This window comes from Vombatus ursinus, unplaced genomic scaffold, assembly GCF_900497805.2.
Source record: "Vombatus ursinus unplaced genomic scaffold, bare-nosed wombat genome assembly UNPS02014210.1, whole genome shotgun sequence".
Lineage (NCBI taxonomy): Eukaryota > Metazoa > Chordata > Mammalia > Diprotodontia > Vombatidae > Vombatus > Vombatus ursinus.
The window spans coordinates 11,631-34,551 of record NW_020953988.1 but is presented as its reverse complement, the minus strand read 5'-3'; the positions used below and the strand labels follow the sequence as shown (position 1 = coordinate 34,551).

The 22,921-nt window shown below is 46.2% G+C and overlaps 1 protein-coding gene across 5 annotated transcripts; it reads left to right on the top strand.

The window, feature by feature from the left end:
* The first annotated feature begins 3,031 nt into the window (after nucleotides 1-3,031).
* On the top strand, nucleotides 3,032-21,876 carry LOC114041929 (zinc finger protein 2 homolog). 5 transcript variants are annotated; one of them, XM_027860614.1, is made up of 3 exons: nucleotides 3,032-3,095; nucleotides 8,902-8,994; nucleotides 19,464-21,876. In XM_027860614.1, exon 3 carries the CDS (start codon nucleotides 19,754-19,756, stop codon nucleotides 20,747-20,749), a length of 996 nt encoding a protein of 331 aa, XP_027716415.1. In that variant the 5' UTR covers nucleotides 3,032-3,095; nucleotides 8,902-8,994; nucleotides 19,464-19,753; the 3' UTR covers nucleotides 20,750-21,876. The 5 variants fall into 5 exon arrangements, with proteins under 5 accessions (XP_027716415.1, XP_027716413.1, XP_027716417.1 ...); XM_027860612.1 differs by lacking the exon at nucleotides 3,032-3,095 and adding an exon at nucleotides 3,455-3,518; XM_027860615.1 differs by lacking the exon at nucleotides 3,032-3,095 and adding an exon at nucleotides 4,138-4,493.
* Nucleotides 21,877-22,921: the final 1,045 nt, after the last annotated feature.

Genomic DNA, 22,921 nt, shown 5'->3' with positions numbered 1-22,921 from the left:
GTTTGCCATTTTTTCACCAGCTCATTTTACAGATGAGGGAACTGAGCCAAACGGTGAAGTGAATTGCCCAGGGTCATACAGCTGGTAAGTGTCTGAGGCCAGATTTGAACTCTGGAAGATGAGTCTTCCTGACTCGTCGCTGAGTATTCTGTCCACTGTGTCATCTTGCTGCCTCAAATGTAGGAGGTGCTTAAGAAGGGTACTTTTATTATTGTCCTATCTTCAAAGTAAATGTTCCCTTGTAAAAGCAAACTGATGTAGTTACAGAGTTAGATGGAACTGGGGTGCTACCCACTAGTGCTACCCCACTGGGGGGCATTCAGAATGGGGGCTTGAGACAACGGCATTAGAGAGAAACACTCCAACCCCTTACTGGTAGGTATCTTTAGAACTCTATTGCCCATACGCAGTTCTAGGTCACAGTTCCAGGGTGAAGAGGAGTGCTTGTGGTTAGTAACAAGAGAGTAGGAGCCCTGGTCCCAGTTCCAAGGAACACGAGCACTGGTGGTTGCAGGAGGGCACAGGATCTGTTCATAGTTCCAGGGCCAAGAGGAACATTAGCCCCTGCAGCTACAGAGGAGTAGGGGCCCTCCCTGGGTAAACTTAGCACAACACACACCAGAAGAGCAGTGACCACGCCTCTCCCCAGATCACACCACCTGGGAAACACCAAAAACTTGCGGACTCCCAGAACTAGCTCTGAAAACAACAGCACAAAAAAGCCTGAATCTTGGGACACTACCAACTTTAACATAATGTCAAAGTTCAAAGTCAAGAAACGGGCTAGAAAAATGGGGGAGGGGGAAGCCACTACAGTAGCAGGGAAGACCAAGACACAAACTCAGAAGACAAGGGTATGAAAACATCTGCAGGCAAAACTTCAAATAAAGATACTAGTTGGACACAAGCCCAACAAGAATTCCTACAAGAGTTAAAGAAAGAGATAAGAGTGATAGAGGAAGGATTGAGAAAAGAAATCAGAGTAGTGAAAGAAAATTATTTAAAGAGAATTAACAGTTTAGTAAAAGAGGCATGGGGGGCAGCGAGGTGGCACAGTGGATAGAGCACTGGCCCTGAAGTCAGGAGGACCTGAGTTCAAATCCGGCTTCAGACCAAACACTCGACACTTACTAGCTGTGTGACCCTGGGCAAGCCACTTAATCCCAATTGCCTTTAAAAAAAAAAAAAAGAGGCATGAAGAAAATGACACCTTAAAAACAGAATTGGGCTATTGGTTAAAAAGAAAAAAATAAAGCACAAAAATCCACTGAAGAAAAAACTCCGTGAAAAGCAAAATTGGCCAAGTGGAAAAAAGAGGTACAAAAGCTCACTGGTGAAAATCTCTAAAAATTGGAATTGGGCAAATGGAAGCCAATGATTGATTCCAAGAGACATAAAAAAAAAAAAAAATAAGAAAGTGAAAAGAATGAAAAAACAGAAGAAAATGTGAAATATTTTGTCAGAAAAACAACTAACCCGGAAGATAGATCGAGTAGAGATCATTTAAGAATTATTGGACTGTCTGAAAGTCATAATAAAAAAAAGCCTAGATACAATGTTTCAAGAAATTATCAAGGAAGACTCCTCTGATATCTTAGGTCCAGAGGGTAAAATAGAAATTGAAAAAATCCATGATATCCTCCTGAAAGGGATCCCAAAATGAAAACTCTCAAGAATATTTTAGCAGGTCAAGGAGAAAATATTGCAAACAGCCAGAAGGAAACAATTCAAGTACTGTGGAGCCAGTCAGGATCGCACAAGATTATCTGGCAGGCACTACGCTAAGTGCTTTACAACAAGAACCTCACTTCTACAGAGGAGGAAATTGAGTCGAACAGAAGAGGTTAAGTGACTTGCCCAGCGTCACACACCTGAGGTCACATTTGAATTCAGGTCTTTTCAGCCTCTGGTCCAGGGTTCTATCCACTCCATCACCAAGCTGCCTCTAGCAATGAGCCAAGATTTGGGGGAAGAACTGCGTGGCCCTCACTCTACTATCTGCAGTCCGTGAAAAGGGCCAGGCACCGTGCCAAGCAAGCACCGGGGATACTGAGGCCCCTGTGGAGCCCTGTGACCTCAATCCCAATGAGAGGCTACTCGGATACCGCCGCCCCAGATCTCCCACCCACAAAAGCCGCTGGTAAAAAGGAAGGCGGTGTGGCCATGACACAGAAAGCAGGCTCCTAGCCGCAGAAGCCTGTGGACGGTCCGCCAGGACGCCTCCCGGGGGGGGGGGGCTGGGAGGATCAAGCGAGCTTCTGGGGAGGGGGAGCAGGGCTTGGTTAAGGCGCATTTATTTCAGCTTGGGCCGAGCCAAGTCAGAACAAATCTCATAGAAACAAGCGTGTTGAGTCGTGCGTGGACAAAGCCGGGCTCTTCAGCCAGGTGCTGTCCCACTCAGGACCTGACCCCGGCCCCGGCCATCGGGGAGCCCCAGCGGGGAGGCCACCCCGGGGCGCCCCAAGGGGCGGGGCCCGTGTCTCCGACGCCCCGGGGGGTGAAGCCCTTGGCGGGGGGTGGGGGGCAGCAGCTCCTCGACGGCTCCTCATGGGGAGGAGGGAAGTGACTTTCCCGGACTTCTCCGGTCCCACCCTACATTCTCGCCCAGGTGGGGAAATCCCAGTGTGGAAACTCCCTCTATGGAGGCGGGGAACTCCCAGGGTGGAAACCCCCTAGACTGACGCGAGGGATTCTCAGCATGGAAAGTCCCTCCACCCGAGTGGGGGAATTTGGGAAGTGGAAACCCCCTCCCTCCATGCAGACCCCGGTACTGGGTCAATAACGCTCCGGGAGTACTGCCCGGGGGGGGGGGGCATCCCGTAGGACCTGCTGAGGCCCCCCCCCACCCCGTGTCCACCCTAGCGCCCAGCACGGGGTCGCCCCTCTCCCGCGGGCCCCGCCCTTCACTGCGGCCACAGCCTCCAGGCTCCCCCCGCCCTTCCACGTCACGGCCAAGGTCGGCCCCGGAAGGGCGGGGGAAGGGGAAGGGGCGTCCCGCCCGGGGCGAGGGGGCTGGGGATGGGCTAAGCCCGGGGATGGAGTCACCCGCCCTCCCGGGGCTAGCAGGCTGGGGCGGGGACGAAGAAAACGACCGCGTACGAACACGACCTAGAGCGCGGGCGGGAGGGGGCTTCCCGGCTCCCACCGGCTTAGAGAGGGAGGGAGGGAGGGAGGGAGGGAGGGCAGCGCGCGGGCGGGGCTCGGAGCTGCGGCCGGCGCAGGCGCAGGCGCTGGAGGGGGCGGGGCGATGGGGGAGCGGCGCCAGGCGCGGAGGGGCGGGGGAGCGGCCCGCGGCCCTTCTCTCGCTCTCATTGGCGGCCTGCGGGCGGGGGGCGGAGCTGACCTGAGCGCGCGGCCCGGGGCGGGGCTTCGCCGCCCGCGCTCGCGCCCGCGCCCGCGCTCGCGCTCGCCGGGGCTCTCGCGGTGTTTGGCTGGCGGGCGCCCTGCTGGTGGTCGTCGCCGCGGCCGGAGCTCGCTCGCTCGCTCGCTCGCCGTGTCCGGGCCTGGGGAGGGAGGAGGTGAGTCCGAGCGGCCGAGGGGCGGTGTGGGCGGGCTGCGCGGCCCGGGGCCGCCGGCGAGGCCGCCTCTGAGCCGAGTGGAGGCCCCCGCGCTGCCGCTGGACGGGAAAACGGAGGAGGAAACTGAGGCACGCGGCCTGGGCGACCGACCCTCCGTCTGCCTCAGTTCCCTGGGCCGAGAAGTGGGAGGGGTCATCCCTGGCCCAGGAAGCGCCGCGCGACCAGCGCTTCCGAAACGCCCGTTGTCGCGATTGTTCCTGTTGTCGCGACCTGAAAGGGCCCCGGCCCCCCCATGGAACAGGAACGCTTCTTAGTGGCCCCGGTGGGATTCGAACCCGGCCCTTCTGGCCTCGGTCTCCACGAGGAGCAGAGGGGCTCAGTGCACCGGCCGAGGCTGCCCCGGAAGTGGGAGCTCTTGGCCTCTGGCCCTCCCCCCCGGGGGCCGACCGGGTTATAAATAAGGGGGGAGGGGATTCGGACGGGGGGGGGGGCGCCAGTGTCAATCCACTTCCCGTGCCCGGTGGTATGGGGGACAAAAGAGTGCCCAGCGGCCCTCCCCCCCAGGCGGCCGACCGGGTTATAAATAAGGGGGGAGGGGATTCAGACGGGGGGGGGGGGGCCAGTGTCAATCCACTTCCCGTGCCCGGTGGTATGGGGGACAAAAGAGTGCCCAGCGTTTGGTGCCCAGCGGCCCTCCCCCCCAGGCAGCCGACCGGGTTATAAATAAGGGGGGAGGGGATTCAGACGGGGGAGGAGGCCAGTGTCAATCCACTTCCCGTGCCCGGTGGTATGGGGGACAAAAGAGTGCCCAGCGGCCGCTCACTCACCCTCTCGGATCCACACTTTCCCCCTGTGGGGAGGGGCGGGGTCGGACCCCAGAGAAGGAACCTCTGGCCCCCGGTCCCGGCGCTGGAGCGAGGCGGGTCCGCCCAGCTGCTCCTGACCTCACACTCGATGGGTTCGTGCGTACGTTTTGTAAGTGTGTCGACATCTGTGTGCATTTGTGTGAATATGTGTATATACACGTCTGTGTGCATCTGTTGTGTGTGTGATGTTCAGCTGTTTCAGTTATGTCAACTCTTCTTGACCCCACTTGGGTTGTTTTGGGGGGTGTTGTTGGGCTTTTTTTTTTTTGGTTTTGTTCCGTTGGTTTTTCTTACAAAGATACTGGAATGGTTTGCCATTTCCTTCTCCAGCTCAGTTTTTGGATGAGGAAACTGAGGCAGATAGAGTGAAGTGACTTGCCCGGGGTCACCCATCTAGTGAGTATGTGAGGTAGCATTTGAATTCCAGTTTTCCTGATTCTAGACCTGGAGCTGTATCCCCCAGAAGTCAGAGGAGGGCCCATCCTCATCCCTCTATTTTGTATTGTCTGGTTTTCCTTCTGTAGATTTTAAGCTTGAAGGCAGGGACTGTTTTTACTGGGCTTTGCAAACCTGAAAGTGCAGTGTACATGCTAGTTGTTATCATCATCGTCGTCATCATCATTGTTATTACCACCCTGCTCCCTGCCTGGAGGTGTCTAATACATAATGATGGGTAAGTCTAGTTGGGACGTTAGACAGAGATCCCGAAATCCATCGTAATGTGGATAAATGCGTTAGAAAACAGCCATAGTGCTAGGAGACCAGGGGAGGGAAAGTTTCCCTAAAATTAACCAGAACTCGGGGATCCTGGCAGGCCACTTAATCTCTCTAAACTTCATTTTATTTCCTCTCCTGTAAAAGGGAAGTAATAATCACACCCATCTTCCTGGGTCGTGAGGATCAACTGAGCTAGTGTATGAAAACAGCTTTGCAAACCCCAGGGTACTCTCTGAGTGTGAGCTGTTACAGTCCGAGAAGGCTTCCAGGGAAGGTGGCTTTTGGATTGGCGTTGTAGGAATTCAGCAGGCAGAACCTTCCGGGCTTAGGAGCCAGTGGCAGCATAGGCAGGAAACCAGGGAAGCTGAGGGACTGCATTTGGCCGGAGCATCGTGGAGGCTGAAATGATAGGATGGTGCCAGGATGTGAAGACCCTTGAATGGTCTGGAGGGTGTCGGATGACTTCCTGGTGAATGTTGATGCCACAGAGATATCAGAAAGTCTGCAGGTTCAATTTGAGGGAAGTTGGGTTTGAAGTTCCAGGAGGGCTGGATCCACATGGAGAGCAGAGATTCGTGGGGACCTTAAAGACCATGGAGTCCAGCTTCCTTGTTTTACATGAAGAAACTGAGGCTAAGACAGGTCACTTGATTTGCGTGTGGTCACACAGCTGAGTAAGTGTCTGAGACAAGATTTGAACTCAAGCCTGCCACTCTCTGCCGCACTATGTGGCTGCCTTAATATCCTCTAGGCAGTTAGAGGGCAAGATCTCAGCAGTCTTGATTAGGACGGGAGGGGCCCAGGGAAGCCACTTGGGAAGGTTGCCTGCCTCTTGCTGGGCTGGAAGAGCCTCCATCAAATCCAAACTCTGCCTGGAAAACAGTCTCCCGCTTCAGCCAAACTGCAAGCAGCCACCGGCCTGTGCTTGTGGACTTGAGTGACTGAAGAAGCCCGGGCTGTCTCTGGAGACAGTCCTGACATAAAACCCAAACTTTGCTTCTTTGCCATCTCTGCTCATTGCTTCTGGTTTTTCACCAGGGCTGCAGGGAACAAATCTAATGCCTCTTTGGGGGTGACAGCCCTTCAGGTTTCCTTCCCCCCCCCCCCAAAAAAAAAGAATAACAAACACAGCTCTTCTCGGGCCCTCAAGGTAATACTTGAAACTGTAGGAGTGACTGAGGTGCCAAGGATAGAGAGTTTCAGAAGGGGAGAGGCCAGCTTAGGAGAGGACCTCGGGGTTGGGAAGATTGTAGGAAGGGAGCAGAGGAAACCAGGGAGGCCTCTGGGAAGGAGTGGCAGGCCCCGGGCTTCAAAACCCAGGGAAGAGCAAATAAATGGAGGGATGGGGTTAGCTTGCGTTTAATTTCTCAAGCAATAATTCTTTCCCCGGGCAAAAACATCTTACAGCATTTATAGTGTCATGTGTTGTAAGGAGATTGAGGAAGATGATGAGGATTAAAAGATAGATGGAGAGCTCAAGTTTCGGGAGTATACAGTCTGAAGCCAGTAGTTTGTTAGAGGTTGAGGAGAGAGTAGTGGGTGAGGAAGTGCCAAGCGTGAGCCACAGCCATTCTTTTCCAGAAGTTTGACTTTTCAGAATAGAGCAGCAGGGTTGGGGAGCCAATGGGAAGGGAGAGGCAGAAGATTCCTGGGGGAGGGAACCAAAGGTCTGAGCAAAGAACAAAATCAAGGGCAGTGAGAGAAGGATTCACCTTTGGGAGAAGTAAAGGCACCTCTTCCCCCTAAATGGGAAGTAAATAGGAGAGTTCTTCTAAGCCAGGCTTTTCAGAGAAGTCACCTGGCTCCTAGAGGATTGTCACTGAGGAACCTGGGGGGGGGGGGGGGAGGCGGTGCCAAGGATGTAGAGGGCAGGCAGAAGTATGAAGTTAGCAAGGGGCACATTTGAGTTTGGATTAGAGAAAAACCGTCTGGCACTTTGAGCTGTCCAAAGACAAGATCCTTTCCTTGGCCTGAGGGCGGGGCAGGGAAGGGGTCTCTGAACACAGTGGGCAATCAGGTTCCATATGCATTTGGAGGCTTGAGGAAAACGCAGTTGCCACAGAGAATGTTTCAGGGGGTCACTCAGAGCCTAGTGCCAGGGATGTCTGATGAAGCCTGGGGGACCCCCACCCCCAATCAAAAGCATACTTTTAAAAAAATTTATAATTGAAGGAAATGCTAAATTTCACTTAGGTTAGTGAATATGAAGGTGTGGTTTTTTCCCCCCACCCAAGTTCACAGATCACCCAGAAATCTGTAGTAGAAAGATTGTCAAGCAATAGTGAGGGCTCTATATTTATAGTGGATAAAAATCAGCCCAGTTGTGTGACTTTTACCAGTGGAACCAGCCTCTGGGGAGGAGAAATTTGTAATTGGGAATTTCCCACGGTTGGCAATTAGCGGAGAAGTCCTAAAGAGGAGGGCTTTTAGAGTGGTAGCTAGTGAATTGTCAAAAAGGCAAACTCAGGTCAGGGCTAGGTGTGGAGATAAGTGAAGCCCAATTTAAGCGAGGGGAGAGGGGACACAGGAAACAATCATTAATTAAGCACCTACTAGGTGTACCTTCACCTGCTGTGTGCCTGGCTCTTTGCTAAGCACTCTACAAATATTATTTCATTTGATTCTCACACGACAACCTTGAGAGGTGGGTGCTATTATAATCTCCATTTTTACAGTTGGAAACAGGCAGACTGGTTAAATGACTTGCCCAGAGTCACACTGCTAAGAATTTCTGGTGCTTGGTTTGAGCTCCCATCTTCCTATAGCAAAGTACTTCCAAATGTTGGGGAAGCGTACAGTGCAGCTTCCCCGTTTTTCTTCCGTCGTAGGTGAAATAGTTCTTTGGAGCCGTAACCATTTTTGATTGGGGCGAGATGGGGGCGAGGGGTACAGGGACAGGATCAAGAGAGCATTCTTTGGGACCAGGAGTGATAAAGGGTTACGAGGAATAATCGAGGGAGAAGAGAGAACATTTCAGAGGGAGTGATGAGAAAGTAAAGAAGGTGGCCAGTAGGTAGGGAGGTACCTTACTTTAGGGGAGACACCAGGCAGCTCTCAGCCCAGTGAGAGTCGAAGGAATCCTTCATGTATTCTGTTGGCCCTGAATTTGGTCTAAGTGTGTAGCTTTTCATTTGTTTCCTTTTACAAAGTTGGAGGCTGTGTTGGTGCATGAACTAAAGGATGAATTCTCAGCCAGCCTCTGGACTCAGCCCAGTTTTGTGAGGAGGGCTTAACTTAAGCTCCAGGGGTATTAGGGCAGGGCTTCCAGGGTCTCTGTTCTCCCTCTCCTGATCTGGGGAGTAGGATGTTGTGGACTGTGGATTGTTAGTGTTTATTTTGTTTCGAGATCTATGTGGGTGGAGGGAGTAATCCCTGGGGGCAATGGGTAATGCTCATTTTATTTACCTTTTTTTACCTTATCGGGGATAAACAAATTCTCCAGAAAGACTGGTCTCTGTAACAAAAGAGGAAGCCGGAATTTTGAGATGTTTGGGAAGTTCTGGGGCACCAGGTCACTGTGAGGAGTAAAACCCTGGCTCCGGAACTGCCCCAAAGGCCGCTGGGGTTTGTTCGCTGTGGCTTCACAGCCCTCCTTCCTCACTCCTAGGTTTCTCCACCTTCTGCTGTGTGACCTCTGCTCCGGAGCTCAGCACCTACGTTTCCCAACCTCTTAGAAATAGTGAGTGAGCAAGCGTGGGTGCGGATGCGCGAGCGCTCGAGCACACACACACACACACACACACACACTCTCTCTCTCTCTCTCTCACTCACTCTCACTCTGTCTCTCTCTCCCTCTTTAGGTGATCTCTGAGAGGTCTGATAGCCCATTCTGCAGAGATTACAGACAGGGCCTTACAGTGGGTGCCATTCCAGAGCATTCACAAACTACAGAGGTAAGTCACTTGGATCTCCAGTGGCGAGCTAGCTCTTGGTTTTTCTTACATCGCCTTTCCAGTATAACTAACAGAACTTCTCTGGGGGGTTGCCATTTGTCTCCTTTCTGAACTGGATTTTAGATCGGGTCAGGGCCCTCATGTCTTGGACGTGGTTTCATAGGGAAGTTAGGTGGCTCTTGTAGAATCTGCTTCCCCAACAGTAGATCTGAGTGTGGCCGCACCAGCCTGCGGCAGGTTGCTCCGTCTCCAGTTGTCCATGCACATCCCTTCCCCCCACCTCCTACAGTCGTGGCCTTGACTCTGTTTCCCCTTGGGTTTCAGGTCCAGGTTGCCTAGCTCATTTTCCAGTCACTTAGTCTTTGAGGAAATATTTTTTAGGCTTCTACAACTAGGTGAACTCAGCTAGATTATTATGTATTATTTTGGGCCCTGGGGAAGAAGCCTCCTTTCTGGAGCATTTCTTTATCCTCTACAATGTAAAAAAAAAAAATGTAAATAAAATGAGCATGGTACATTGCCACCTCCCCCTTCCCCTAGGGAACTCCATCCTCCCACACAGATCTCAACTGTAGGTAATTTAGAACTAGCATTTATACAGTGCTGTAATACCTATGTCATCTCTTTTGAACCTTACAATGATCCTATTAGGCAGGTGCTGTTATCTCCCTATTTTATAGATAGAGAAACTGAGGTTGAGAGAGGCAGAATGACTTGCCCATTGTCTGAGGTGGGATCTGAACTCAGATCTTCTGCCTGCGGTCAGATATCATTTAGAGATACAGATATAGATGCAATAGGGTGGCACAGTGGATAGAGTGCCAGCCCTGGAATCAGGGAGCCTCTATCACTTACTAGCTGTGTGACCCTGGGCAGATCACTTCCTCTCTCAGTTTTCTCCAGGGTTGTTATAAGTATCGTCAGGTGAGATAATGTTTGTTAGATAAATCTGGCTGTTGCTTTTATTTCCTGAGGAGATCTTGTGTTCTGTCCCTGGAAACTCGCCCTTGGACACTGGAATTCTTGCTGATGTTGCCTCCTCTGCCTGTTACCGTTGACATAAAGACGCCTTCTCTAGAGACTGAGGCTGAATGGCTCTGGGCTAAGAAGCACAACCTGCCCCCTTCATGAAGCCAGAGCTTTGGTCCTGCTCCTGACCTTCGTCAGTCCTGGAGTATCTGTCCCTGATGGCTGATGCCAGCTAGGCTTCCAGGGTAGTCAGCTTTCTTTTTCTGAAGCAGGTCTGCTTCATTTAAAAGTCCCTGCACTACCTCCACCCTTCTCCTAGCCCCCTAGCTACTGGTTTATTAGAATCCAGGTTTGCAATTAGAAAAATTCCTCAAACAACACGTGATGACAGAATATTCTTCCCCACAGGTTCTGGCAGAATAATCCAATAAAACATTTCACAAGAAAAGTACCCCTTTTGGATTCTCCTCTGCTCCTTCCTCCTCCTCCCCGTTTTCTCCACCCTCTGCTCTCCTCCTCCTCCTCCCCCTCCAGAGCTGCTCTTCTGTGAAGATCATCATTCAAGAAAACTTACCTTGGGTTTATTGATTTCCTTTCACTGTAGTGGAACTAAACTTGCTGCTTCCGAAAGGCTGGGACGCAGCCTACACAATGAAAACGCCTGTAAAAGAGGACAGTGGAGACTAGACGCAGAACAGTGGCCTGGTAGGAGTTTTTAGCAGGCCTTGGAGGGCACTCTGAGTGCTGTTGGCTAATACTGGCTCAGCCCATTACCTTGAAAACTAAAGCAAAGGGGAAAACTATAAAATTATCACCAACATTACTCTTTCCTGGAACCAAACATAGGAAGACTTTGTTGTGGGGGTCCTTGTATAAAGCATATAAAGAATGTAGCATATGGGAAGTAATCTTCATGGAGGATATAGCTGGCAGCTTGGTGGAGTCCAGGGACTCTTCGCCTTCTTGTGTCATGGGCCTGTTGGGCACTCTTCTCACGCCCTTCTCTGGAAGGAAGAAGGAAAATACATAGGATTACAAAAGAAATCAGTTATAGTGAAATAATATCCATGTTCTTATATCCCCTGAAAGCTCTTGTGGGACACCAAAAGCCTGGGCCTGGGTTGAGGAAGACCTAACTAGGTCCTGGCTATGTGACCTTGGGCCAGTAACAGCTTTTCAGTGCCTCAGGCCACTCTCTGAAACTCTTAAATTGTGAGTGAGTTGCTGTGGTCTGCAGCTGTGAAAGGAGTCATCTTGCTTAGAGTTTTGAGCATAGATGAAATCACAAGGCTAGATTGGAGGGAGGGGGGGGTGCAGCTTTTGCAAAAAAAAGGCCCCCAGGCTGCTTGAAAAGATGGTTTTTGTCTCATGGTTCTATGAAACCCAAGAACATACAATTAAGCAGGAACTCCGTAAACAGCAAGTGGCCGATCTCTAATCTGGGGGGAGGACACTGCAAGGGATATAATTTGGGGTAGAATTTAGTGGTTTCCATTTAATGCAGACTCTTCTGGGCTGTCCTGGAAACCTTTGGTCAAAGCATAGAAATGGGAGCTAGGGATCACTAAACTGAGTGAGCAGATTAGTTCTACTTCTCCCAGACTTACTGTAATAATGACAATAGCTGATGTAGCACTTTACAGTTTGCAGAGTGCTTTGCGTGCATTATATTATGCAGTTCTCACAGCAGCTGTGAGGCAAGTGCGCTTGTTTATTAGTCCTGTGAGTTACCCAGGGTCACACAGCTAGTAAGTGTGTCAGCTGCAGGATTCGCATTCAGGTGTCCTGACTCCAGTCTAGCAATCTTCTGGTGTGCTGTTGAGCTGCCAGTTTTACCTTGGTATGTTTTACCTCATCTGTTAAATGAGAGAGTTGCAGATCCCTTCCAGTTCTAAACTTGTATAAAATGAGGGGGTTTTTTTGAGGGGGAGATGTCTGGACAGGCCAAGAGAATATATTCCAGGTGTTTTTCCATTCTTTCAATATAGGGATAGAACTTGGAAAATGTGGAAGAATGGGTAATGACATATTGAGCAGGACATCTGTCACCCTGCATCCTTCTCTTGAAATAGACATTTTAGCCAGTCTTCACCAAATGCTGACATTCTTTATTGTGGGAAGTGATAGTTTTCTTTACATCGCAGTCTTGACCCCCAAATTGTCTTTTATGCTAGGTGCAGGACTGGCCTTTATTTGTGTTTTAAGCTTTTTGTTAAGGTAGGTCTCTGCTTCCAGTGTGGAGAGTGTACTGTCCCAAGCTTCGGGGATTTTGTGCAGCTGTTTTCAGAGATACTTCTAGGGACCTGTAAGTTTTCAGTTCTTCCAAGGTGGTATAATCAAGGGTGAGGCATTTAATCCATTCCTGGCCTGGGCTCCGTTCTATGAGTGACCACAAGCACTTTTCTCTGCCTTGGGACTGTGAGGAGGATTCCCTCTCCACAGCCACCACCAGCTCCCCCACGCTAGTGCTCTTCCTCTCCCCAGGACCACCACCCAGAACTGTGACCCAGATCCAAGCACGGGAAAAGCAAGAGAATCCTGCCTCAGCACCAGCAGAGGTCCCTGCAATCCCCCTCTGATCAGCCACTCGATTCCCCCTCAGTCTGTGAGCCAAAAGCTCCAGAAGCAGCCACCACCCTGGGGTTGTGCCAGGATTGGGGCTGGGACTGAGCTCCTCTCTCACCACAGGACAGACCTTTCCTACTGACCTTCTAAGTTGTCTTTGGTGTTTGTGGGTTGAGAAGTCTGGAAACTGCCATGATTCTGTCCTCTGAGGCCTATTTTGCCTGCACGCCCATGCTGAACTGTGTTTCTCTCCCAGTCTGGCATGATAGACCTTTCTGATCGACTATCCAGGTTATCTTGGGCTAGAGATTTGTTTCACTCTATCTTTTTGTGGGTTCTGCTGCTCTAGAATTTGTTTAGAGCCGTTTTTTACAGGTATTTGGAGGGGTTTGGGGGAGAGATCAAGCAAGTCACTACTTTCACTCTGCCATCTTGGCTCTGCCGCCTGGCCTTTATTTGTGCCAAGACAGATGCCTTCGTTGTAAATAGATGTTGCTAAGAGTTTCCTTAGAGAAGGTTTTGCTGAGGCTGTCATATGACCAGCCAGAAACTACTTTAAGTTGACAATATTGTCAGGATGTTTGTGTCCTCATAGACCCTCTAGGATGAAGTACCTAGAAGATATCTCTCCAGTTTGATGAATGAATTGACTTCCTAAATAGAATTGTTTATGAGTGATCACTTTCATTTTCAGGAATGCCTTCTACAAACCATTTATTTTGATGTCATCAGAGAGATCTCTTCACTAAAGATTAGTCAGAGATAGTAAAACCAAGTAAATCCAGAAAAAGGAGCATGCTTGCCTTCACATTGGAAGTTCCAGGAGGCCATGACTGTGCCATGTCACTTAGATGTGTGGTCAAAGTAGGATACCATCTTGTTTTTGAGGGGATGAGTTAGGTGATGCAATGGATAGTGTGGTAGGCCTAAAGTCAGGAAGACCCGAACTCAGATCCTGCCTCAGACACTTAGCTATGTCACTTTGCCTCTGCCTATCTGTTTCCTCAACTATAAAAATGGGGATAGTACTAACACCTGCCTTCCAGAGTTATTCAAAGGATCAAATGAAATAATATTTGTAGAGCACTTAGCGTGGTACCTGTTTTTATACCACTTAACACCGAATTTCTCAAGCCCATTTTCCCTCCAACACCAGTCTTAACCTTGTATTGTGATAGAGGCTCAGAAGACACAGTGATTGGGGTACCATTGCCTCCTAAAGCATCAAGAAGCCCTAGAGGGGGAAAAAAAAACCTTTTAAAGAATCCTTATTGAATGACCCAGAGAGCAGAATGGAAGGAAGACCGCACTGGACAGATGAAAGATGGCATCAAACTGGGCTGGATCATCGGAGGAAGAGTCTTTGATGAGGTCAAAGTTCAGAATGTCACAGTGTGTTGGCATTGCCCATGTCCACCTGCTATAGAGTCAGTCAGTAAACTTGCATTTCCTAAGCGCCTGTGTGCCAGGCACTGTGCTAAGTTAGGCACCAATAGAGTCACAGTTTCTGAAAGAAGGAAAACCCAAGACTGTCTGAGCTAACCTGAACCTGGAATATGGCCATACTACAACAACTCTATTGCCATCTTTGGGGAGCCCCACATCGGTGGAGAAACATGGAACATCTTTAAGCAAAGGTTAGATTACCATTCTCAGGTGTGTTGTAGTCCAGGATAGGTTCCATGAGAAGGCTACTTAGGCCATTCCAATCCAGAAGTGCTGTGAGCTCAGATGACCGGTGAACTAAGGATCCTAATGGGAAAAAATTAGTTTGCTCTCAGTAGGTGTCAGATGCTTGATGGACTGAGATGGCCACCTGGAATTTGGTTTTCTGAGGTTATGTGCCTAGTTGAGAAGAAACAATAAATAAAAAAGGGGCAACTAAGTAGAGCAGTGGATAGAGCAATAGCCCTGGAGTTAGGAGAACCTGAGTTCAAATCCAGCCTCAGACACTTGACACTTACTGGTTGTATGACTCTGGGCAAGTCACTTAACTCTAATTGCCTCACCAAAAAATAAAATAAAAAAGGGCTAAATGGCGCAGTAGATAGAGGTCAGGCCTTGGAGTCAGGAGGAGTTTTAATCTGGCCAGAGACATTTGACATTAGCTGTGTGACCCTGGGCAAGTCTTATTGCCCCTTGTTGCCTCACCCAAAAAAAAGAAAGTTAGTGTAGTACGGATGGATATATCCTCATGCATGCCAGTTCCCATTTGGGAGGCAAGAAAGAGGATAGGCTTTGGTTAATTATCAAAGGGAATGGAAAAAGCAGAAATTGTGTTTGCCATAGAGCTATATCGTGGCCCTCCTGGCACTGAGGCTCAGTCTGTGTATCAGCTTGTGCTCTGCCAGTAGCTGAACAATGGAGAAATGGGTAACGTGCTTTATGGTTAACATTCTCCTCTCCCACTCCTTCCAAATTTGATGCCATAGTCAAGGAGAACTACCCTTTGTTCTTGAGCATCTGCCCTGCTTCCTAAGCTGACTTCTTCCTCCCCATCTTTCTTCTGAGCCCTTTGAAATCTACTTTCCCCAAATCCAGGGTGCATATCACAGAATGTCTGAATTTTCTTGACTTCTGTCTCATAAACACTAAGAGGCAATGCTGACTTCCTTCCAGAATTCCAGTCATTTCTACTTCCAGAAATCCATTTTTTAAAGCATTGCCCTAGTGCTCTGAAAAAACTGGCAGATGTAACTGTTGAGTCACTGTGGACTTTCTTTGAAACATACCGTATAATAGGACAGAAGTGTGGTGAGGACTTGAGAAAAGAAAGGAGCCCAAATTGCAGAAAAAGAACAAGGTGGAGTCTGCAAAGTGTTTTCCAGTGAACTTGATCTGTAGTGATGTATTCTGGAGTCTAGTCTATTAAGAGAATGATTTACAAGTGGCTTTAGGGGGAAAAAATGTTATTTCTCTGTCAGCCTAGCCCAAGGATCTGAATCAAATCATAGATATACTAGGCCTCTAGAAACAGAAAGGAGTAAACATTTCTCAGCTGTACCCATCATATTTACAGAAATTGACTTACCATATACTGTAAGGCATAAAAACTTCACAGGTGCAGAAAATAAAAATAATAGCCTTTGAAGAAAGGATTAAAAATGAATTGGAGTCTAAATAGCCTAATCCTGAAAAATCTATGGGTCAAAGAACATATCAGAGAAACAGAGTTTCATCAAGAAAATGACAACAGTGAGATAATATACCACACGTTGGTACACGTCAGAGCCATGAATGGGTTCGGCCCTGGAAAGCCATTAGGCATCATGGTCAAAAAGTGAATAAATCTCATGCCCTTTGGCCCAGTTATGCTGCTAACTAGGCCTATACATACCTTGAGAGATGAGAGAAAAAGATCCATGTGTACCAAAAATCCTTGTAGCAGCTCTTTTTATTTTGGCAAAGAACTGTAATTAGAAGAGGAACGGGACGAGCAAATAATAGTTGGAGTGCTGTGACATATAGTTCTTCTGTAAAAAATTGACAAAAAGGAGGTTTCAAAGAAATCTGGGAAGACTTACATGAACTGATGCAGAGTGAAATGAACAGAACCAGGAGAGCATTTTATATAGGAACAACACTATATAGAAAATCAGCTTGGGGAGGATTTGAGAACTCTGATCAGTGCAGTGACTACCCTGCTTCAGATGACTGAGGATGACACATGCTATCCACCCCTGATAGAGGGATGACCCAAGGTGCCAAATGTGACATGCATTTTTGGACATGGCAAATATGTGGATTTGTTTTATTTGACAATGCTTACTTGTTAAAAGTATATAATTGTTTGGTTTTGGTTTTATAGATTTGGTGGGGAACAGATGGGGGGTGATGCTGACAATAATGTTGTGTATGCCCCCTCCCCCCAAAAAAAGAGAGAGAGGGTCATTTAAGCATGTTTTAAAATATTCAATTGAGAATGTTCAGATGGCAACAAAGACAAACAGGATAGTTTTGAAGGTAACATTCCAGGACAGCTAAGTGGCACAGTGGTTAGAGCACCAGCCCTGGAGTCAGGAAGACCTGAGTTCAAATTTGGCCTCCAACACTTGACAAAACTCAATGGCTGTGTGACCCTGGGCAAGTTACTTAACCCCAGTTGCCTCAAAAAAAAAAAAAAATGCAAGTGGGCCAGTAGGATTGTTGGGAGGTGGCAGGGGGTTGGGGTGGGGAGCAGGGGTTAAGAGATGATTTTAGAAGACTGCAAAGGTGCCTGATTATGACAGGCTTTAAATGCCAAACAGGACTTTTATATTAGTAGAGATAATAGGGACAACCACTAGAGTTCTTTGAACAAGGGAGTGACTTGGTTTAGGCCTAAGGTTTAGAAAAATCACCCTAGCATCTGAGTAGAGCATGGATTAGAGTGGAGACTGGGGAGTGATGAGAGTCCAGGAGACCAGTTAGAAGGCTGTTGAAGGCTATTGCAGTAGTCTTGCTAAGAGGTGATGAGGGCCTGAACCAAGGGTTGCAGTCATGTGAATGGAAAGAAGGGGATGAATGTAAGAGATGTTATGAAGGTAGAAATGACAGGATTTGTTAACCCATGAGATACGTGGGGTAAATGTAAGTAAAGGGTCCAGGATGACATAGGTTCTGTGCCTGGGTGGCTGGGAGGATAGTGACAACCTCGACAGTAATAGGAAAGTTTGGAAACTAACTGGTAAGGTTTGGGGGAGATGGGAAGAGAATTTTCTGTTTCCGGCCCGTTGACTTTGAGATGCCTATGGGACAGCCAGGTGAGATGTGGAATAAGCCATTGGAAGTATGTGAGTGTGGCTCAAATGAGACAGCAATGGTGGCTATACAGATCTCAGAACCATTTGCATAGAGGTAATAATTCAACTCGTGGGAGCTGATGAGATTGCCAAATGATACAGCGTAGAGAAAAAAAGAGAAGGAGACCCAGGGCAAGAGCCTTGGAGGATACTAGTAGGCCTGACATGGATGAAGACCCACAGAGGAGATTAAGAAGGAATAGTAGTGAAGATAAGAGAGTTAGAAGAAGAGTATCTGGGAGCACACAGTGACCAATGATTTGAGAAAAGTCCATTGGTTTTGGCAAAGAAATCATTGGTTATTTTTGACAGGGCAGTTTCAGTTGAATTATGAGGTCAGAGGTATTGGAATGGAGTGAAGGAAGAAATGGAGACCTCAGGGACCGCTATCTTTATCGAGGAGTTCAGAAGAAGAGATCTGGAATGATTGTGTGATATGGTATAGATAGCTATTGAGGATAGTTGGGTCAAATGCAAATTTTTAAAGGTGGAGATGTGGACTTGTTTGTAGGTGGTAGAGAAAGATCTAATATATGGGGAGAGAGTGGAGATAAGAGAAATAATGGGGATGATTATGGAAGCTCTTGTGTTAGAGAAGTTGAGAAGAGTTGATCAAAGGTGCATTGGGAGGTGAGGGGTTGCCTTGGCAAGAAGAAGGGCTACCTCTTCATCTGTTGTTGTTTGTCCTTCATTGTTGAAGTGGACCAAGAAGGTGATGTCATGACTTGCAAATGAATTGAACTTAAGTAGTCAGGACTGTGCAAAATCAACAGTCTCACTCTCTCCTCCAGATCTGGGTTCAGTGGTAAGATATAGATCAGGAGGACTGGAGATAGCCCCAGATGCAGTGGGAGACCTTGGCCTTTCTAAGATAAAAGTCTTTCCCAGGTCTCAGTTTGTCTGAGGCAACACCCATTCAATGATTTAGGGTAAGAGGAGATTGTGGAGAAAGATGTCTGAATGATGTGAAATGAGAAGGGTGAACTCTTGGTGAATGAACTGAAGTTTTTCATTGAAGTATGAGGTAAATTATTTGGTTAAGAGAGTATGTGAGGGGTTGCCATCGAGAGACTTGAAGGAGAGTTGTGAATGCTTCAAACATCTACCGGTGAAAGTGGGATAGTGATTCATGTGTGAAATAATAGAATGTTTGTCTTGCTTCAGCAGTGCAGGCCCAGTTGAGATGAGATGACATATATATATGTATATATATATGTAGAGGTGTCAAGGGTTGAGAAATAAGGAAAGAGGCAAGGATGTGGAAGCGGTGAGAATAGGAAGCTTGTTCTATGTTTGACTGAAAGGGAGGAAAGAGGTGATTATAGCTGGAGGGAATAGTGTGGTCAGCTGAGAGGATTTTACAGCCAGAAGGGAGACCTGGGTAGGTTTGTAAGTATCAGGGATTAAACTGGTAGATCAGGGGAGAGAGAAGAGTAGTAGAGGGAGAGGTTGATTGTTAGGATCGGCTGAAGAGAGAAGAGAACCAAAAGTAAAAGTACAGTTATGAGCTTTGTTCAGGAGAAGGACCCCTTAAGTCTGTTTCTTCATCTTCAAAAGGAGGGTTTTGTAATAGATGATCTTTTATGAGGTCTAATGTTTTGTGTGTCTGCCTGTCTGATTTTAAGCAGCTCTAATTGTAGCCTTCTTTGATAATGAGCTGAAAACAGCCTTCCTAGAACTTCTACCTATTTTTCTAGCTATGCTCTTTAGAACTGTATAGAAAAAAAAAAAGTCTATTTCCTTTGTTATATGTATTTTTATTTAGTGGAAAGAATACTAGACTTGAAGTCAGAAGTTCCATTTAGTTCATGTCCCATATTTTACACTTATTAATGGTGTGACTTTGGGCACATATATTTTGCTAAAATTGCTAAAGCACTCTTAAGCTCAGTTTCCTCAATTTAAAATAACATGCTACCTCATAAATTGTTTCAATTGGAGTCATTTAATACACTGTATATTACCAATTTACATTTGTATAGTGCTTTAAGGTTTGAGAAGCAGTTTCCTCAAAACAGCCCTGTAAAACACAAGATTGTATTGTTATTTCTCCTGCCCTTTAAAGTTTGAGTTATTTTTCTTGATACATGAGGCAGGACAAGGCTCCATGTACAACTAGAAAACAGTGGACGTTGACTTTTTTCTCTCTTTCAGATTTGGAGACTAAACCGGAAACCAAGGAGTCCACTTCAAGTTTGGCGTTTCTCTGGAAGAACCATCCTGGGAAAGAATCAGACCTCCCTGTGTCTCCAAATTGGAAGTCAGCCAAAGGAAACCTATTTGAAGATAAGAAGTAAAGTAGAATCTTCGGTGTAGGGCCAGTCCTTTGTCTACAGCACAAAGTGTCTTTTAGAGGCAATCTCCACAAATGTGATACACAGAAAGAACTCTAGTCTATTTATACAGTGTAAAAAAAAAAAAAAACCAGCAGAAGGAGCTCAAAAATGATATTTTCTAAGTATAACGATTGCGGGAAATCCTTCAGTTATAATTCAGACCTTATTGACTATCATAGTCTAAATACTGAGAAGAAACCTTTTGAATGTGGGAAAGCCTTCCAGTGGAGAACTCAGCTTACTCAACACCAGAAAATTCATACTAAAGAGAAACATTACGAATGTGATGAATGTGGAAAGGCCTTCTATAAGAGGACACAGCTTACTCAACATTGGAGAATTCATACTGGAGAGAAACCTTATGAATGCACTGAATGTGGGAAGACTTTTCGACAGAGTGCCCATCTTACTCGCCATCAAAGAATTCATACTGGAGAGAAACCTTATGAATGTAGTGAGTGTGGAAGGGCCTTCAACCACAGCTCATCCCTCGCTTCCCATCAGAGAATTCATACTGGGGAGAAACCTTATGAGTGTAATGAATGTGGAAGGGCCTTCAACCACAGTGCATCTCTTGCTGCCCATCAGAGAATCCATACTGGAGAGAAACCTTATGAATGTAATGAATGTGGCAAGGCCTTCCGCCAGAGCACAGAACTCACTCGACATCAGAAAGTTCATACGGGAGAGATATATGTGTGTAATGAATGTGGAAAGGCCTTCCACCAGAACTCACAGCTTATTTGCCACCAGAGAATTCATACTGGAGAGAAACCTTATGAATGTAATGAATGTGGGAAGACTTTCAACTACAACTCATCCCTTGCTGCCCATCAGAGAATTCATACAGGAGAAAAACCTCATGCGTGTCGTGAATGTGGAAAGGCTTTTTGCAAGAGGACGCATCTTATTCAACATGAGAGAATTCATACTGGGGAGAAACCTTATGAATGTCATGAATGTGGGATGTGTTTCCGTCAGAGTGCCCAGCTTAGTCGCCATCAGAAAATTCATACTGGAGAGAAACCCTTTGAATGTAGTGAATGTGGGAGGTGCTTCCGCTTGAGTGCTGGTCTAACCAGACATCAGAGGCTGCATAATTGAGAGAAACTTTAAGGGAGGCTTGCTCCAGAGCAAACACCTTATTCAACACCAATTCTTAGTAAAGAGAAAAACCTGATGAATAGAATGGGGTTTTTCCTCCTTTAAAAATTATTGATACATCTTTTCACAGTAGATCTCTCCTGACAAATACCTAAATACCCTTACAACATATATTCTCAAAAGTTTTTCACTTGTTAACAAAAGGAGAGATTTGTGCTTATATTTTGTATATTGTTTTACTAACATTGACTACTGTATTTGGCAAGGGTTTTTGTTTTCCTGAGCGCTGATTTTATTTACATCATTGAGGCATTTATGTCTGTCGATGCTTTGACTTGGCTTTCCTTACTCTGCCACTCTTCAAGCACATCTTCCCAAGTTTCTCCCAGTTAATCTTTGTCATCCCTTGCAGCCCGGTAATATTCTGCAGTATTTTTATATTAGTTTATTCAGTCATTCCCTGATCACCGGGAATATGTTTTGTTTCCAACCTTTGTTACCACACGTGATGTAGCTCAGAACATGTTTATTCAGATAGGTCCCATCAATATCTTCCTTGAAGATAGTTCCAATAGTGGAATCTGTGGATTAAAGAAGTATTAGCAGTTTGGTAAGTTTCCTTACTAATTCCTCATTATTTTCTGGAGGGGTTGAGGTCATCGACAACTCCATGAAACATGCTTGCCTTCTTGTAACCTCTCCAACAATAAGTTCGTTACCCCATCTTTTCTAACTTGATACATGAAAGGCAATTCTTTAAGTAGTTTTCATTTCAGTTTGTCTGATTACAAAGGTCTGTTGAACATTTTTTCAAGTACTTGAGCATTTGTATTTCTTTTGAAAGTTTTCATATGCTTTGACCACTTGTCTTTTGGGAACAAGTGTTAACCTATAAACATATGGCAGTTGCCTTTTGGTTTTAAATGTTAGACTGTTCTTAGAGATATTTAATGCAAAGACTTTTCACCCATGATCTTTTCTTTTGAGTCTAGCTACATTTTTATTTATGTAAAAACTTTTAAACTTTACATAATCCTAATTGTGTTTTTTCTTTTGTGACCTATCCTGTGAGTGATTAATAATTTCCCTCTTTCCATAGTTGTAAAATAAGTAGGCTTCAATTCTCCTTTAGTTTAGTTTAAGGTTTTTGGTTTTTTTTTTTAATGATGTGACTTTTTGTATTTGGGTCATATCCATTGGGAATTTTTTGTGAAATTTGACATACCATGCCCATCTAAACTTTGTTTTAAACCATATTGCTTTCCATTTTTCCCCATATCTCTTCACATAGTTCTTTCCCAGTAGTTTATGTACTTTTTAGTTTACCAAATTCTGCTGTGTACATTTATTCCTAAGTCTTACTTATCTACTCTGTCTCGTTATCTGCTTTTTCTATGTTTTGTCCAGTACCAGATTGTTTTAAGAATTACTGCTTTGATATGGACATGGATCCTTCATATATTTGCTTTATATATTTTGAAATTTGGTAGTACCAATCCTCCTTTAATCCTAATTTTTTTTTCATTTATGTTCCTTTTCACAATGATTACATTTGTAAAATTTCTTTCTCCACTATGAACAGATATTGATATTATGGTTTTCATGGAGAAGCTTAGAGGCTGGATGGAAAAAAAAATTAGTAATTAAGAGAACCAATAACTTCAGTAAAGTAGCTGGATACAAAAGAAATTCATTGAACTCATCAGCTTTTACATATGTTAATAAAAGTCAGGAGAAGAGATTGGAAGAGGAAATCTATTTAAGATCAGCTAAGTAGGGATTGACCTATAAAGACACACACAGGACTTACAAAAACAGAACTACACGACTTTTTACAGGAATGAAAGAAGATCTGGATGATTGCAGAGAAATTCAGTGTTCTTGAATTGGCTGTGCCGCTATAATACTAGTGAAGTAATAGCCAAATTTCAAAGTTGGTGACATACCAGGCTACTTAAGGGATACTTTTACAGTTAGACAAAATTCGTTTGTAAGATAAAAAGTCAAGAACACCAAGGAATATCTGGAAAATAATAAAAATGTAACATTGGGGGTAATGATGCCATTTAGGAAAATTTGTTGGCACCTGCACTGAAATTGAACTCTGGCAATTGACAGACGTCTTTGGTGACATTTCTATCTAGAAGAACCTTCCTGTACTGTGGACTGAAA